General features: G+C 36.9%; 1 protein-coding gene across 1 annotated transcript in view; it reads left to right on the top strand.

The window, feature by feature from the left end:
* Nucleotides 1-19,268, top strand: part of Tex11 (testis expressed 11) — a 245,179-nt gene extending 225,911 nt beyond the window's left edge. The window contains exons 25-29 of the mRNA XM_034486384.2: nt 6,977-7,126; nt 8,385-8,493; nt 9,502-9,622; nt 18,022-18,186; nt 18,839-19,268. Coding sequence (XP_034342275.1) covers nt 6,977-7,126; nt 8,385-8,493; nt 9,502-9,622; nt 18,022-18,186; nt 18,839-18,913 — 620 coding nt within the window. The 3' untranslated portion in view covers nt 18,914-19,268. The remainder of the gene's footprint in view (nt 1-6,976; nt 7,127-8,384; nt 8,494-9,501; nt 9,623-18,021; nt 18,187-18,838) is intronic.
* The last annotated feature ends 279 nt before the right edge of the window (nt 19,269-19,547 follow it).

The raw sequence follows: 19,547 nt of genomic DNA, 5'->3' as shown, positions 1-19,547 counted from the left end.
AGACACACACACACACACTCACACACACACACACACACCATGTATAAACATTGACTTGAGATAGGCTGAGCACATTGGCACATTCTGTAATCATAGCTACTCAGGAGGCTGAGACAGGAAGACTACATAAGATCAGGAATTCAAGGCCATCCTTGGCGGTATAGTAAGATTCTTTCTCAAAAGATGAAGTGTAAAACAGTAAGATTTCTAAGAGAAATTGTAGAGGAATATTGTTATGACCTTGGGAATGCAGATTATCAACCATATAAGAAAATAACAAAAATAGAAAATAACAATAAAATACACTTTGATACAATTAAGAACTTCAGATTGTCAAACCTGGCAATAGTGACATAAAACTTTAATCCAAGCATTTGGGAATGAGAGTCAGGCAGATCTCTGAGTTTGAGGCCAGCCTGGTCTATAGAGCAAGTTCCAGGACAGCCTAGGCTAAACAGAGAAACCCTGTCTCTATAAACAAAACAGAACAACAAAAGAACAAAAGGGAACTTCAGATTGTCAAAGGCTACTACTGAAAAAGTACAAACCACAGAAAGGAAGAAAACAACACATAAATTTGACATATTTCAGACTATGTAAAATATACACCTATAGCTCAATACAAATAGGCAAAAGAATTACATGGCAATATCACAAAAGAAAATGTCCAAATAGTCAACAAATAACAGAAAAGATGCTCAATATCATTAGTCATCAAGGAGATACAAATTAGAAGTAAAATGTGATGCTAGTATGTATTGACAACCCTCTGTTGTGCTAAAATGCTGACCTGGCCACAAGTAATTTAGAGGAGAAAAGGGTGTATTTGGGGTTGCAGTTCCAAGGGAATATTGTACATCATGATAAAGAAGGCATGGTAACAGGTAGGACATTTCTGTCAGCAGAAGTGGGAAGCTGTCTCATCAAATTTTCAAGAAAAGAAACAAGAGAGAATACAAGAAACATACATACAAGAAACAGAGAAAAAGCAGGAAGTGGGGCAAGACCAAAACCCTCAAAGCCTGTCCCCAGTGACATACTTTCTCTTCAAGGCTCCATCTCCTAAAGGTTCTATAAACTATTCCAAAGAGTATCACCAATTAGGGATTAACTGTTAAAATCCATGAGCCCATGGAAGATATTCCTTATTCGAACCACCACATACTGCATACAAATTGAAGATCAAAGTAACAGTTATTGGGCCAGCAAGATGGCTCAGTGGGTAAAAGCATTTGCTTCACAACCATGCAAATTCAATGAGCTAGATTCAGTCTTCAGGATTTATGGAAAGGTAGAGACAACTCAGTGCACAAATCTGTCTTCTCACCTCCACATGCATACCAAGGCATGCATGGCCATCCCTGTGATGATAAATTTTAAAAGATTTTTTAATACCAACTGTTAGAAGGATAGGGAGCACAGCTGAGAGGCATGCCATTAATAAAAGTTCTTTGGAAAACTGTTTAGTGGTATCTCGTAAAACCATGCACACACACACACACACACATCTTAGCAATGACTTTGCAATCTCACCCATAAGCATATATTCAAGTGTAATAAATTTATCTATTCACTAAAATATGCACAAGAATGTTCACAATATTTCTATTCATACGAGCTAAAAATCTGAAGCAACCATGTCAACAGAAGGATGAATTAAATAAATTGAATGTTTGTATAGTAGAACACTGCAAAGCAAGAAAAGAAAATAGTCTCTGGTCCATGCAGAAATATAAATGAAAATCACAGGCATTATCTATCATAAGGAAAAGAAGTCATGCACAATAGGGTGCACTGGATTCAATCTGAACAATGAATATGTTGGAGGGTGGTTAGAGAGGTGGATAAACAGTCAAGAATACTTGTTGATTTTTAGGGGCTCTAAGTTCAGTTCCTGGCACCCATATTGGCAATTCATAACTACCTGTAAAGCCAGCACCAAGGGATCTGTCGACCATTTCCAGCCTCTGCAGGTGCCCACACACATGTGGCATACATTCGACACACAGCATCCAAAGAAATTACTTAATCTTTGAAAAAAGGAATGCCATGCAATTTATCCATAAAAATGTATAATTCAGTAGACTTTACTATATTCAGCTAAGTGGAACCACAGTCAGGCAACACTCCATTACCTCATAAAGAAACTTCGAACCTTTTATCAACCCTTGTATTTTCTGAACCACTAATTTATGTCCTGTTCAATTAGATTTGCATATTCTGAATGTTTTCTATATATAGAATCATATAATATGTATTGTTTGTGACTGGCTTATTTAATTTAGAACATTTCATATTTTCAGAGTTCCCCCACATTGTGGTGACTCTTAGCACTCATTACTTTTCATAATCAAATATTATATTCCATTTTGCAAATGTACTATTTTATTCATCTATCGATCAATTGATCATTAGCTTGTTTCTATCTTACGGTAATGATGAGTAATGCTATTATAAACATTTGTGTACAAGTTTTTGTCTGTCTGTACATACTTTTACTTTTCTTGGATATGTACCTAGAAGTGGAATTGCTAATCATATGATAACTATGCTTAATCATTTGAGAAACTGCTGAACTGTACTTCAAAGCATTTGCAAAATTTTACATTCCCGTTGGCAATGTATAGAGCTTCAAATTTTTTACCTCTTTAGCAATGTTTTTATCATCATCATCATCACCACCATCATCATTATTCCAGACATCCTAATGAGTGTACCTATGGTGGCTTATGATGGCTTTGATTTTTCTGGTGACTACTTTTTCCCATGAAATATAATGTGCATTATTTTTCAGATGACTATCGTCTACTGTATAATTTGTTTCATAGTTCCGGAGGCTGGGGGGTTCAAAATCAGTGAAGGCATGTAATGAGAGCACAACATGGCAGAAGGTGAAAGAGTGAGCTAATATGAAATAAACAAAAAAGGAAGGTTAGCCTCATTTTATAAGAACCTAACATAGTAATTAATCTAGTCCCTTCAGAGTGAGAATTCATTCAGTTCTATGAAAAAGGGCTTAATCCATTTTGAGCTAGTTTTTGTATATGGCATCAAGTACAAATCCAACTTCATTCTTTAACATGTAATTACCTACTTGTCACAGAACAGTTTTGTTTCAAAGACTAGTCATTCCCTATGAATAGTTTTGTATCCTGTGTGAACAATTAGTTTGCCATGGATTCAGGTCCTCATTTCTGGGTTATCAGTTAGCTCTCATTGATATATACGTCTATCCTAATGACAGTACCAGAATATCCATCTTTTTGTTCCTTTAATAAGCTTTGTAATCAGGAAGTTTTAGCCACTCAATTTTTATATTCTTTCAAGATTATTTTGATTATTCTGTGTCAGCTGACATTTTATATAAACTTTTGAATCAATTTGTCAGTTTCTTCAGGCAAATATACCCATCTGGGATTCTGATGAATCTGCAGATGTAGGAAAGTATTGCTATATTTGGGGGAGGGGGGAGTGTTTCGAGACAGGCTTTCTTTGTATAGACTTAGCTGTCCCATAGACCAGGCTGGCCTGAAAATCAGAGATCCACCTGTCTCTGCCTCCCGAGTGCTGGGATTAAAGGTATGTGTCACCACCTCCTGGCTTTTTTTTTTATTTTGCAAGTATTGGCATCTTAACAGTGTTAAATCTTCTAATTTGTGAATGTGGAATATTTTCCCATTTTATTTTTTTTTATTTTAATGGTATTTATAAGTTATATAGCAATACAGTATTCACTGATAAAATCAGGGTAATTAACATTTCCATTCCATATTACTTTGTTTAGAGACTTCGGGCTCTTCTCTTTTGGTTATTAATATATGATTGATATATAGGATAATATGAACTATAGCTACCTCACTGTGCTGTTGAACAGTAGAACTTGCTAGTTTTATCTAACTATATTTGAGAGGAACATTTTAATAACCTTTTTAAGATGGTTGTGGATATAAATTTTTCATACCATACTAAAATTCAGTTGATAGTTATTTTAACTGCCTGTGATGCAGAAATTAAAACATGTAGTTTCCATGCATTAACACTAAAATCCAGTATCTAATACTCTAAATGTTTCTTTTACTAATGATTTATCAATATAATATATACATTGTCATTTCAAAAATGTTAATTCCCTAATTATGAAAATTGTCCAAACATTGGCATGTTAATTTATTCAATAAAAATACTTATATTTGTTATATGTTAAAATTTTAGCAGGTAATATTGGCGTTTGTTAATATAATCAATCTCAGAAAAAAAGCTTCAAATGTTCTTTGGTAAATTGTCATCTCATAGTGATGAAGACAATGTTTTAAAATTCAGACATTTGGACTGGAGAGAAACTCAGGGGTTAAACACACTGACTGCTCTTCCAGAAGACCTGGATTCAATTCCCAGCACCCACATGGTGGCTTAACATCTATGACTACATTCCCAGGGAATCCAACCCCTTGTCTGACCCCCACAGCTACCAGGCACACATATAGTCCATAGACATAAATGTAGGTAAAAACACCCAGGAATTTGAAATAAAACTAAATATAAAAAATTTTAATTGAAACATTTGCTTGAAATTTCAGTTTTTAACATTGGCAAAAATAATGCTATTGTTCCTAAAGTAACAGCTTTCCCTTGTTAATTTTTGGCTAAAATGTTTAGTCAGATACCTAAATTTGAATGCCTTTTTATTTATTCTTTAAAGTAAAAATATACTTTAAAAATAAAGCACTTATTTTAACAATATAAAAGAACTTAAACTTTCAGAGGTATACATGAGAACTAAAGACAACAAAAGATCATCTGACTTTGTCATTGGCTTACTAACAGTCCTAAGTCAAGTTAGAGATCATGATTGGGACAAAGTTTTCCTAGGACTGCTCCAAATGTTTGGTATGAGTGCTTGAATTGAATGCGTCATAGAATGCACTGCAAAGGACCCACACAGCTTCTTTATAACAGGTTTTCTTATTCTGACCCTCACTCCACTGTTCCTAACAAGTATTGTATTGTCCTAGAAAGGGTGACTGAAGCCAGGTGATTGAAGGCCAGGAAGGAGTAAAAGAAAAGAAGAACAAAAACATCAGAAAATGTTGCAAAAGTAAAACAACTGAAAAAGGATTGAAGGAATTTGAATGTTCTGCAACCAGAGAAAAGGCATTTGGAAAATTATGTAGAATTGGAAGGACTCACTAAAGTTTAATAATAGCATTATTTAGGAGGTAACATATAACTGTGGGAGAATCATGTTCTAACTTCAACACTGATAATAACAGGTATAGAAGTTTGTTGATTATCTATTGGCAGTGATTATAAATTATGATTTATTTCACAGGTTGAAAACTGAAAATCTAAATTATAAAAATTCCCCCAAATCCAAAACATTTTAGGACAGGCATAATGCCACAAGTGAGAAAGTCCACATTTCACCTCATATGGCCAGTCACGATCAACACAAAAGAGTACTGAAAATATTATAAAAGCCAGGTACATTGGTACACACTTATAATTCCAGTACTTTGCGAGGTGGGGAGTGGAGAACTGAGTACAAGGCCAACCTTGGCTATATACCAGAAGCCTGTTTTAAAAAGTGAGGGGAAAGCCAGCAAAATGGCTTGATAGGTAAAAAGGCTTGCTGTTCATCTTGATGACCCAAGTTTCCATAGGACCCCTATGGAAGGTGAAGAGAACAAGCTCCTGCAAGTTGTCCGCTGAACTCCACATGCCCGCATGCCTATACATGTACATATGCATACAAATAAATAGAAGGGAAAGGAAGAAAAGAGAAGACAGGAGATGGATAGAAAACGCTAACCTACAAATTTTCCTTCATGTTCTGCATCGATGTATAATAAACAAATGAATTTTGTCTAATTTTCAATATATCTCATTATAGATAATATAACACGTGAGTATTCAAAAATCTAGAAAACTGAATTATTTCTGCTCCTAAACATTTTTAGAAAGGGGGCATTATTGTGTAGCAGTTTCCTCCAGGATTAAAACTTTCCATCTTGGAAGGAAGTTCATTAAAACACAGAATGTTAAAGGAAATTCGACAATTAGGTATTTAAGACAGGATATGTATTCAAAGGCAAGTAAACAAGTGGCTATCCTGGGCGGATGGCTCCCTAAGACTTGGGATGCTTGTAGGGAGGTCAAACAGGATGCTCTAAGGGAAATTAAAGCATGCCTGCTGCAGGGAAACAAACTCTTTATGCTCAGGAAGTAAATAACTCAGTAGCTTCAGAAAGTCCCTGAAACTGACCAAATGTACTAGGTCCTTCTTCCCCTATGCATAAATAAGCAGTAAGAACTGCTTAGAGATTGTCAATCTGAGCTGCCTGGAAGAAGCAGAGACCAGCAAGCTGCCTAGAAGAGGCTTAGACAACCAAGTCTTCCAAAATTACAGGTGTGGAGCACCGTACCATGCACCATCATGTCATGCTGCTGCATGCAGCTACCTCAAATAATCATTCAACGGATGGCAAATTGAACTCAAGTATGGTGTGTAGCATCTGAAATCATATTCTTCTCATGATGAAAACCAAGGCACATTGTTGACTGAATAAATAAATGAAACAAATTTGGAAACTCTTTTGCTCATAAAACTATTGTTTGTTCATGCATCATTATGTTTTCTGTTTAATTCAGCCATGACTATGAGCGTCAGCTCAAAGGATGCAGGCATGTTCATTAGACTCTTAGCAATAGCACCAGAACATTTTCAGGCCAGTTATAAGCATCACAGTTGAACTTTCAGAATATGCAGTAAATGCTAGTAAATGTGTTGCAGGGTTTAAATTAGTGATGTACTTACAGATATTAAAATGTTGAAAGTCTATCAATAGAGACTAGGATGGCCTTCAAACTGTAAGTGAAATTAATTTTTCCTTATAGGGAAACTTGTCCAGTTAGGATAGGATAGGAGAGAGTACTAATGTTGAAGTAACAGAAAATGTTAATTTTTCCCTTTTTTTAGGAGACTTCTCAGGTGATGACTGTGGGGTAATGCTTCTGCTGTGTGAATTTGAAATTAAAACCAAAACAAATGACCCTTCACTGAAAAGCTTTCTGGATTCAGTTTGGAAGATGCCTGGTTTAGAAAGCAAAACCCTTGAAATAATGGCATGTAAGTGCTCTATTTGTACCTGTGTAAGGCCAGTGCCCATTTAGATCCTAGTGTTTTCTGTCTTCTGACCTTGAGATGATTTTCCTCATAGTATATTGTTTCTCCCTCTCTGGTGCATTCTTAAACTATTTTGAATTTAAATCATTTATATAGTTATCTTTTTCACTCTATAAGATTGTAATCTCATTAGGATCATGAACAATAATTACTTATGTATTATATTAATAAATCTTAGTGAAGAGCATTGTTCATAATAGGTGTTCAAATGCAGTCTATATGTAGAATTTAATTATGTAATGACATGATAGGGGAAGTAGCTAAAAATGATAAATAGCTACTTTGATGATCAAAGATGACTCAGCCTTAGTAATTTACTAAAACGTATGGAGACATTTGGAAAATTTTTGAAAGTTTTTACATTTCTCCCCCCCTCCCCCGTGTGTGTGTGTGTGTGTGTGTGTGTGTGTGTGTGTGTGTGTGTGTTTACATGTGTGAAAGTTAACTGAAAACTTGCAGGAGTCAGTTCTCTTTATAGCATATAGGCCCCAGGGATTGAAATCTGGTCATCAGGCTAGGTAGGAAGTACCTTTTTACACACTGAGCCATCTCACTAGCCCCTAGAAACTTGGAAATATTTTAACACAAGTGTCATTTTCAATTTTTAAAGCTATTCTATAGGACTTATGGGCCTCAAAGCCATTTGGGGTATATACTGCCGGAAATACCCTGATTATCTTCCCTTTTACTTGTTACTTTCCTCAAGACCTTGAGCATCCTTAGGAAAGGTGTTAGATAGCCTCTAGTACAACTACAGTTGCCTTGAGTTTGCTGGAGCCATGTGGCCAATGAAGCCTTTGATTAGCAGCCCTTTTTTGATCTGCTTCTATTTCTTTCTTAGCTTGCCTTTTCTTCACTGTGATTCATAAGATAGTTGCATCACCTGTAGAACTATGTGCATGGTTACAGAAACAGTAGCTTTTCAAACACTAATTGTTGAAGAATGAATGTTACCTGAAAGTCCTACCATAGTACTCTTCCTGAAGATAAGAGACTCTTTCTGAAAGCTTCTGTAGAGTCATCATTTTTATAAAATTTGGTGTGTGTGTGTGCGTGTGTGTGTGTGTGTGTGTGAGAGAGAGAGAGAGAGAGAGAGAGAGAGAGAGAGAGAGAGAATCTTCTTGTTCCCTTAGAGAATTCATGTTATAGTCCTGCATGAAAACTGTAATGAATAAGATAACGTGGCATTCTCTTCTTATAGCACTAGCTATGGATAAGCCTGCACACTTTCCTACTATTGCACAGAAGGCCTTGAGAAAACTTTTATTGATCTACAGAAAGAAAAGGCCAGTTGATGTTTTGAGATACAGGTTAGTAAATGTAATTTGACACCTAAATTAAGTTTCATGAAAGAGAAACAAACAAAACCAAAACCACTAGTCACTGTCCCATAAGTCACCCACTATAATCAACTGGGCCAACATAGAAGATTATAGGGAAACTATCCTGTAAACTTCTTTGTAGTGAAAATTGTAGTAGACACTGGGGAATATTAAGCAAGATTAAGGAATATACTGTCCAGAGGAGAAAAAGAAGGGTACATCCTGGTTCCCTTTATTTTTTGTCATATAATAAAATAGTACTATGTATCTTCCTTTCTTCATGTCATCTACTAAATATCCCAAATGATCATAAATTGGTTAGCCACCACTCAACTCCAACAGTTTTCTTATATTTTCTTCTGTTTTTTTCCCTAGTACTTTTAAGTATCAATAATGTTATGTGGTTTAGTTGTTTTTTTTTTCTTCAGGAAAAGTTCGTTTATAGTCTTTCTGCTCTGAGAAGTGAGATTTTCATTTTTTGTCAGTTTAAATCCAATTTTAATTTCTTTGTTCCCTTGAAGAGGTAGCATGATTCTTTATATGCCCATAAATTGAATCAACTCATAAAATATGGCAATGGCATAACCGGGCTGGCAAAATGGTTCTGCAGATGAAGGTACCTGCTGCCAAATCTGATGATCTGAGTTCAATCTCCAGGGCCCACATAGTGGAAGGATAGAAACAACTCGACAGTTGTTCCCTGACCTTTGAGTGCTTGTCACACACAAGTAAAAATAATAAGTTAATTAAACAATTCCTTCATGAAGGAGTTGAACTTTCCTAAAAAGACAACCAACCACAAGTATCAAAGGAAGGACTGATCAACCCCTTTTATACCTTCAAAACTGTCTTCCAAGGTTAGAAGCACAATCAAATTCAAGGGAAAAAAAAAAAACTGCCTTGAAGCTCTCAATGTGAGATGAGACTCAGTTATTTCTCTTAGCCAGGCCAATGATTTCTTTCCTTAAGGATGACTTTTCTCTTTTTATTTTTCAGTATATGCATGCACAAGTTGATTGAACTTCTGGTGTCAGATGAAGTATGGAATGTAGCACCATATCCCCTGAAAGAAGTTTGGAGACATTTAAAACATGCTCTGAGCCTCATTAGCCAAACAGTAAGTCAAAGAGCAATAGTAAACTTGCAAATGATTGTAAGGAACCAAAGTGCCATGTATATTTGAATTAATATAGAATGACACTTTCTGATAGGAGTTTTATGGTAAATTCACATTGCAACATCCACTTAAAAATATCCCTGGATTTATAAAATATAAATAGTTAATAGTAGGAATTTTCTAGTATAAGTTTACTAAGGTTTGGGTTAGAATCACAAGACTACTAGGCATCTTGAATTGTTTTGTATTTTTGGAGCCTGAAATAATTCATTCCTCTATGATTATATTAATTTTGTGAAAAGGCTTATTATTATTCCCACCATATCTCGGAGGCAGGTGATAAAATAGAAGGATCAAAAATGTGTATTTCGGTCCCTTTCGATTTTGTTTGTTTTCAGTGAAGATTCTTTTGGTTCCTGCCTTCTTTCTTGCCCTTTGAAGTCCATCTATGTTATCACTTTACCAGTATTTCATTCTTTTTGTTGAAAAAATTCTATACCACATTTTGTTTGTCAATTCATTAATTAAGCATTTGCGTTGTTTCTATGGCACCACTATAACACTCCTATGACCATTTGTATATAGTTGTATATAGTTGTTTTGCTTCTGTAATTAGTGTGTGTGTGTGTGTGTGTGTGTGTGTGTGTGTGTAGATAGAAAGGGAGGGAGAGGGAGGGACAGGCCCCACTATATCACTGTATAGCTCTGGCTGGCCTGGAACTCATTATATATACCAGGCTGGACTTGAACTCACAGAGATGTGCCTGGCACTGCATGCCAAGTCCTAGGACTAAAGATGTGCACCACTAAGCCTGGCTGTAGTATATATATTTAATTTTCTTAAATGTATATGTACAATATACATATATTGTGGGGTCCCCTGCTAGCTCTGTGGTTATCTTTGTAAAGAGCTGCCCTCTGTTTTCCAAAATGGAAACACCACTTTACATCTTGGTTTAGTTATTTTTCTATTGCTATGATAAAATACAATTACCAAGAAAACTTTCAGAAGAGTTTGTAGTTTGAGAGGACAGTAAGATGGCTTGCTTAAAATCAGACAGAAAGTCATTACTTAAATTCATGATATATCTAAGTATATTGGTTTGGGATGTAGCTCAATTTGTATAGTGCTTACTGAGGGTTCTGTCTCCAACATCACATAGCCAAATGTGGTGGCCCACACCTGTGATCTAGCACCTAGAAACATCAGAAATTCATGGTCATCCTTGGCTACATAGTGATTTTGAGATCATGAAACTCTGTCTCAAAAGCAAGCAGGTAAACAAAACCAACAACAAAATATAAGAATCTTCTTGGCTGTTCTTTATATAGCAGGATTTGTAAATCCCAATATAAGACAGTAAGTAGGGTGCCAATCTGCTACAAGCTATCAGTGACTAATGAAATCTAGAATTTTCCTGGAACAACTTAATTCTGGCCTATATGAATTTAAATATGAAAAAAACTTTAGGACTGATCAGTTTGGATTTTCTTTTCTTTTGCAACATTTAACCTTTTAGGAAGAGGGGGAAATTCATTTCTAAGCTGGAAGCTACATCTGGAACTTCAACTGTTTTCTATATGCAAATTAAAATTAGACTTACTGTAACTACACACTGATCAATCTCTACAGTCTCTGCAAGACCACAGCTTCTCTGAGGAGCTTGATTTTACCGGAGCTTTTATTTCTCACACTACAGTTGTAATCCCTATCACTCCTCTGTTAGCCTGCCAATTTCTAATTTTCTGATGAGTTTCCTGTCCATTATTGCCCATAACCCGAAACAAGATCATATGCTCAGGGTTTTATACAGAAAATAATTTGGTGACTCTATTAGCTCTTTATCTTGCATATATCGCGTTTTTCTTTTTGATTGAATGTGCTATGTATCTGCTGTGTTTCAAATGCTCAGAAAAGTCTCCCTTTATCATTTTTTCAAATTTTATTAAGTTGATAACTTTTATCAGCTACCTCCATACACTGACAGAATGCCTATTACACAAATATAAAGCCTCTGCCTCACACACCATGCTTTACAGTTAGCATTTATGCTTTACTTTTTTATATCCATTATCACACTGTGATTCAATAGACAGTGTCACTGTTACTTATCTTGGCTTTACAATTGAAGACATTTTTAAAAAGTCAGGTTACTAATTTAGTTAAAATCATCTGTGGTTAACAAATGGGCCCTGGTACAGTCTCTAGTAAGACCCTGCTTCCTCATAGATGACATAATTTCTTTCTTTTACTTCAAATGGCAAAAGGAAAAGGGATCTCTCTGGGATCTTTTATAATGGCACTAACCCTATTTGTGAGGACTACCCTTTTTACCTGTTCACTTCCTGATGATCCAAACTCTTAATATTGGCAATTTGAAGGTGTACTGGCTGGCTTTGTGTGTCAACTTGACACATGCTAAAATTATCACAGAAAAAGGAGCTGGTTTTGTGTGTCACTTGACACAAGCTGGAGTTATCACAGAGAAAGGAGTCTCCCTTGAGAAAATGCCTCCATGAGATCCAGCTGTAAGGCATTTTCTCAATTAGTGATCAAGAGGGGAGGACCCATTGTGGGTGGTGCCATCCCTGGGCTGGTAGTCTTGGGTTCTATAAGAAAGCAAGCTGAGAAAGGCAGGGGAAGCAAGCCAGTAAGTAACATCCCTCCATGGCCTCTGCATCAGCTTCTGCTTTCTGACCTGCTTGAGTTCCAGTCCTGACTTCCTTTGGTGATGAACAGCAGTGTGGAAGTGTAAGCTGAATAAATCCTTTCCTCCCCAACTTGCTTCTTGGTCATGATGTTTGTGCAGGAATAGAAACCCTGACTAAGACAGAAAGTTAGGACTTTAACATGTGACTTTGGAGGTTACATAAATATTCATTTAATTTCCCCTTTATTACTGGACTCGTTCTATCAGTGCATCTTTACCAGTTTTTAGTAGGAAATCTCACGTTAAATGAGAGGCTTAGGCTGATATTCAGAGTTAGTGGCAATGAAAGAGCCCATTGGGGAAGGGATCACATGCTTAAGTAGACATTTCTATGTACTCTATAATAGGTTTTATAGTATTGTAGATTTATTTTTAGAAATTGGGTTGTTTAGGTTACCTCTTAATTAAATTATTATTTTTGAAATAATTATAGTTATATATACTTATAAGAAATAGAATAGCAATCTTGTACACTCTTTACCTAGATTTTCACAATAATACCTTACAAAATATCACAATATCACAATCAAAAGCCAGGCATGGTAGCACACACTCATAATCCCATTACACAGGACATGGAGGCATGCAAGTTAGGAATTGAAGGTCATACTCCGCTACACAGAGAGTTTGAGTCAAGTGTGGACTACATAAAAATACCTGCCTCAAAAATCTAAAAGAGAAAACAAAAACAAAATCACAACCAAAACGTTGACATTATTTCAAACAACACAGGGAACCTGTCCATCGCCACAGAGATCTTTCTTGTTGCCCTTTTTATCCCTTTCACTTCTCTCTCAGTCCCAGCTTTAAAAATAGCCAGCTACTAAAATATTGCCAATTTCTATAATTTTGTCATTCTGAGAATGTTATCTAAATGGAATCATATAGTGTGCATTGAGCTTTAGAATAGTACAGTACATAACCTTCTCAAATTGCCCGTTCCAGTCGTCATAATTCTCTGGCAGTTTATCAAGTGATTATGTTTCACAACGGGATAGATATTATATGACTCCACTTATGTGAAGTACCAAGAGTGGTAAAATTGAGAAATATGAAAAATAGAGTGCTGGTGATTGCTAGGAATGGAGCCTATAGAATTTGAGTGTTTAAAGATTAAAGCAGTTCTGTAGGTGGTTGGGTAGTGCTGATCGTAGCATAGTGATGTGAATGTAGACTGTTCACTTCAAAGTGGTAAGCTAGTAAACTGTGTGCTGTACTTTTACACTATTTTTAAAAGCCATAGAAAAAATTTAGCTGATATTGTAACATTTGTGCCATCTCAGAAGTATCAAGTGTTTGTCTTTTTGTTGTTCAGTGTAAATATTCTTAGTTTAAAAAGTTCTTAGTTTAGTGAGTACATCCTCTTGTTGAAATCTAGACATTTTTATGTCATGTTGAGATCTTGAATCTCATTCAACCTTCTGTTTTACCTGGCTTTCTCTAACACCACTATGTGGGAAGAAACTTGACCTTGGAACTTTCAGATAAAAGCTTGGCACTGGCACTCACATGCCAGTGAGTTGATTTTATTTTAAAAAATGACTCTTCATTGATTGTTTATATTGCTTTTATTGTTATTTTTACTTCATTGATTTAAGCTCTAAGTTTGAGTATTTCCTGCCATCTACTCATTTTGGGGGTATTTCTTCTTGTTTTTCTAGAAGTGTGTCATTACATTACTAATGTTAGATCTCCTCAGTATTTTTTAATGAAGGCACTTAGTGCTATCAATTTGCTTCTTAGAACTGCCTTCCTTGTTTCCCATGGGTTTGGGTGTTGTACTGGCTGGTTTTATGTCAACTTGACACAAGCTGGAGTCATCGGAGAGGAGGGATCCTCAGTTGAGAAACTGCCCCCATAAGACCAGGCTGTAGGCAAGCCTGGCATTTTCTTAGTGATTAATAGGGGAGGGTCCAGCCCACTGTGGGTGGCACCATCCATAGGCAGGTGGTCCTGGGTTCTATAAAAAACAAACTGATCAAATATGAAGAGCAAGCCAGTAAGCAACATTCCTCCATGATCTCTGGATCAGCTCCTACTGCCAGGTTCCTACCCTGCTTGAGTACCTATCCTGACTTCCTCTGACTGTGAATTGGGATGGGGAAATATAAGCTGGAATAAAAAACGGTTCCTCCCCAAGTTGTTTTATTCTGTGTTTCATCACAGCAATAATGACCCTAACTAATACAGGTGTGTTCCACTTTCATTTTCATTCAATTCTATGAAGGTTTTAATCTACTTCTTGGTTTCTGTCTTGACCCAGTTTTCAGCAGTGAGTTCTTATGCTTCTATGAGCTTGTATACTTTTTGTTGTTTCTATTGTTAATATCCAGCTTTAATCCATGAAAATAGATAGGATGCAGGGTGACTGTCTAGAGTTTAATTTCTTGAGTTCTTTGTATATATTGGATATTAGCCCCCTATCGGATGTGGGATTGGTAAAGATCTTTGCCCAGTCTGTTGGTTGCTGTTTTGTCCTATTGACAGTGTCCTTTACCTTACAGAAGCTTTGCAATTTTATGAGGTCCCATTTGTCAATTCTTGATCTTAGAGCATAAGCCATTGGTGTTCTGTTCAGGAACTTCTCCCCTGTGTCCAAGTATTTGAGGGTCTTTCCCACCTTCTCTTCTATTAGTTTCAGTGTATCTGGTTTTATGTGGAAGTACTTGATCCACTTAGACTTGAGCTTTGTACAAGGGGATAAGAATGGATCAATTTGCATCCTTCTACATGCTGACCTCCAGTTGAACCAGCACCATTTGTTGAAAATGCTGTCCTTTTTCCACTGGACAGTTTTAGCTCCTTTGTCAAAGATCAAGTGACCATAGGTGTGTGGGTTCATTTCTGGGTCTTCAATTCTATTCCACTGATCTTCCTGCCTGTCTCTGTACCAATACCATGCAGTTTTTATCACTATTGCTCTGTAGTACAGCTTGAGGTCAAGGATGGTGATTCCCCAGAAGTTCTTTTATTGTTGAGAATAGTTTTTGCTATCCTGTTTTTGTTGTTGTTGTTGTTTCAAATGAATTTGCAAATTGCTCTTTCTATCTCTGTGAAGAATTGATGTAAATGGAATTTTGATGGGGATTGCATTGAATCTGTAGATTGCTTTTGGCAAGATGGCCATTTTTACTGTATTAATCCTGCCAATCCAGGAGCATGGGAGATCTTTCCATCTTCTGAGATCTTCTTCAATTTCTTTCTTCAGAAATTTGATGTTCTTGTCATACATATCTTTCACTTGCTTTGTTAGATTCACACCAAGATATTTTATATTATTTGTGACTATTGTGAACAGTGTCATTTTTCTAATTTCTTTCTCAGCCTCTTTATCCTTCGAGTAGAGGAAGGCTACTGATTTGTTTGAGTTGATTTCATATCCAGCCACTTTGGAAATCAGTCTGGCAGTTCCTCAGAAAATTGGATATAGCATTACCTGGGGACCCAGCTATACCACTCCTGGGCATATACCCAGAAGATGCTCCAACATATAACAAGGACACATGCTTCACTATGTTCATAGTAGCCTCATTTATAATAGCCAGAAGCTGGAAAGAACCCAGATGCCCTTCAACAGAGGAATGAATACAGAAAAATTGGTACATTTACACAATTACTCAGCTATTAAAAACAATGAATTCATGAAATTCTTAGGCAAATGGATGGAACTAGAACATAGCATCCTGAGTGAGGTAACCCAATCACAAAAGAACACACAAGGTATGCTCTCACTGATTGATAAGTGGATATTAGCCCAAAAGCTCTCAATACCCAGGGTACAACTCACAGACTACATGAAGCTCATGAAGAAGGAAGACCAAAGTGTGGGTGCTTCAGTCCTTCTTAGAAGGAGTAACAAAATACTCATTGTAGCAAATATGGAGACAAAGTGTGAAACAAAAGCTGAAGGAGGGGCCATCTGGAAATGGCCGTAACAACACTTCACTCCTGCTGAGTAAAGAAGAAAGATGGTGCTGTATTAGAAGTGCTCTACAGGGTTATGACCAAACTTTCAGAGAACAAAAGTTTATGCAAGAAGTTGTAAACGATTGAGGATTGACTCATTTGTTCATTCATCAATTCATTCAGCAAACTTGTGCTTTTATTGTGTGCCAGGCATAGTGTTGGGACTCCAAGAATACAAAAATGAAATGAGAAATTCTGTATCACAAAAAAAAATCAACAGGCTAGAAGAAATATATAACAATTCAAAATTATGTGATATAAGTTATATTAGAGAAATGTAAAGTTTTCTATAGAAATGCAGAGAAAGAAATGACTAAGCCAGGTAGTGGTGGCGCACGCCTTTAATACCAGCACTTGGGAGGCAGAGGCAGGTAGATTTCTGAGTTTGAGGCCAGCCTGGTCTACAGAGAGAGTTCCAGGACAGCCAGGGCTACACAGAAAAATCCTATCTCAAAAAAACAAAAACAAAAAAATAACAGTAAATTTGAAAAGTAGATGTTTATAAAGTTAATATTTCAGGCAAACTAGACTGTCTCTGGCCAAGCTCTGCTAGTGTTCTTTTTTATCACTATACCAGGGCACCTAATGTCCATGGCACTTTAACAAACCCTTAATAATGCCTTGGGAACTCATTTTCCCATGTGTTACTAGGGGTAGATTCCAGAGCCTCATAAACTAGACAAGCACTCTGTCACTAAGATATAATCTCAACTCCATGAAGTCATCTTTATATGCAGATGCCTTGTTTCCACAAAGCTGCCATGTGTCCTTCAAGATGAGAGCTTTGTCTTATCTCTTCCAGCACTCTCATTATCATAGTGTCTTATACATAGCATTTTTATAGATCCAATTGAAGGACAGCTGGGTATGGTAGTAAGGGTCTGTATCAGGAGGCTGAGATAGGAGGATCGCTGCAACCCAAAAATTTCAGAGCACACTAGGCAACATAAGAAGGTCCCCATCTTAAGCAAAAAAATAATGAATAGAAGTCAATGACATCCTTGCCACTCAAGAAGCTTTTCTGAAGTCTTCTATGATATCTTTGCCCTCCAGAGCCTGAGACTTACTGGGTAAACAAAGGCTTCAGCACAAACACTCTGTTTCCCATCTCCTAGACAAGGGCAGGGACAGTTGCTCTTACACCACTCCTTTTCACTATTGCAGAATACTACAAAGACATTAATGTGATTTTGTGATTAGTGGTATTAAAAACCACTGATAAGGCTATGGGACCATCTCAGAAATGTGATCTTTGTTCATAGCTTAGTAGATTATCTCAACAGTAATGATTAATATTATTACTGTTGCAAGAATAGAAACTCATTCTGATCAAGGAAATTAAGAGACTCAGTAAAACAATTTCTTGACCATCTCGGGATTGAGGAGATAATTGGCTGAGGATGGCAGCAATGAAAGATCCAAGCAGGATACAGGTTTTTCTCTTGTTTCAGGGAGACCAAGATCTGGTTGTTCTGAGTTTATTTTCTTTTAGTAGAAGAGGGCCTCAGTGCTTTTTTTTCCCACATTTGTGTCACTTCCTAAGACTTCACTGTGGAACATTCTACAACTGCCATATGTTCAAGATACTCTCCTGTTCTCCAGGAACAATCTTTCCTCAGTGCTAGCCCAGCACCTCTTATTTCACTGTAATGGGACATGACAGAGTGTTACAGTCAATATTGGCAATGACAGCTGAAAACACCCACTCTTCTTGGATTTCAGGAAAGGTACCCAGAAGAGGAGATTGCATGGCTAATGATCAAGGCTTGGAATATTGGAATATTGATGTATAGAAAGGACAAGTATCTAGCTGCAGAAAGGTGGGCTGGAATGGCATTGGAGTTCCTTGAACAACTTGACTCCCTCAAAACAAACTATGAAGCAAAGGTAAGTGGGAGAACCCTGCATTAGAGGCCACAGAAGGCATGACAGGCTCCCATAAGGACACATCCTACCTTGCTTGACTAGGTAAAGATCTTCATCATTGAAGAGCTCAGTGCTTCCCCATCACTTTATGTGGTAGATTGTGTACTAATTTCTTAAGAGTGAAACCAAAAAGGGTGGAGAAGAGGAAACAGGGGTACTGAGTGGAATCTAATTATGAGGACTGCCAGGAGTGCACTATGGAAGGATATATCACTGTCAGTGCCAATGTGTGTGGGTAAGGGCTGGCCTCTGTGCAAACAACGGCTGGTCAAACAGGCATTTCCCTAGGGACTATTCTGTTTCAAGCATCTAGACCATTAGCTAACCAGGGTAGGTTTGGTAAGGAAAAAGCCTTGTTACCAAATAAGAACAATGAATCTTTTCTGTTTTGATTACCTCCCTTACTAGATAGAGCTGCCTGTTCCTAAATAAACAGACCTACTATCCTGGGATTCCTCTTCTTCAAGAAAGGACTATTTGTACTCCCAGTAGGAACTCAGATCTCAGTCCACACGGGCCAGACTTCTGTGCCATCACTGTGGATATGGGAAGCTTTCCTACACTGGTTGTTTTTTTCTTTTTCCCAAAGTTGATCTGCTGTTTTCTTTCTCAGGTGAATCTTCTGTATGCCAACCTCATGGAAGCATTAGGTAAAAGGTCGGATTTAAGATCTACAGAGACAACTTAACAAGCTAAGAGCATTTACTGTTCCTCCAGAGGATCGAGTTTCAGTTCCCAGCACCCACATGGCAGCTCACAACCATCTGTAACTCCAGTTGCAGGGAATCTGATACTCTCTTCTGGTCACTACCAGTACCACAGTGCATGTGATAAAATTAAAGAGTGATTTTACTTTTCAGTGAAGAGTCATAATGATTGAAGGAAGTCGTAGAAAGCAGGTTGGCTCACAGCAACTTGAAGGTGTATATTCATGAGCTGCTAAACATTTCAGTGTTTCTCATATGTTCCCTTGAACTTTTGTTTTCTTAAGTCCTGTTGTTATGTTAACTGAATTTTTCTCAAATAAAAGCATTTTGACTTTCACCCCCAGTGATCAGCTGATTTCTAGAAAAAAAGTGAATGTTCCTAACTGTTAAGAACTGTAATTGAAACAACCCATGCTAGAGCAAGATGCCTCATGTGAATATAATGGAAAGTCCACCCCTCCCCAATATATGTAATATTTTATTCCCAAAATGCTCAAACTCTCCAAGCTAAGAGATAAGACAAAACCATAAACATCGTTGGGAGGGCCTAGTGGCTACTGACTCTTGAATTCATCGGATTCATGAAATACTTCTTTGAAATCCTTGAAAATTCAT

The sequence above is a fragment of the Arvicanthis niloticus genome, chromosome X, assembly GCF_011762505.2.
Source record: "Arvicanthis niloticus isolate mArvNil1 chromosome X, mArvNil1.pat.X, whole genome shotgun sequence".
Classification (NCBI taxonomy): Eukaryota; Metazoa; Chordata; class Mammalia; order Rodentia; family Muridae; genus Arvicanthis; species Arvicanthis niloticus.
The sequence above is the reverse complement of the archived record's forward strand: the minus strand, read 5'-3'. Positions and strand labels throughout refer to the sequence as shown.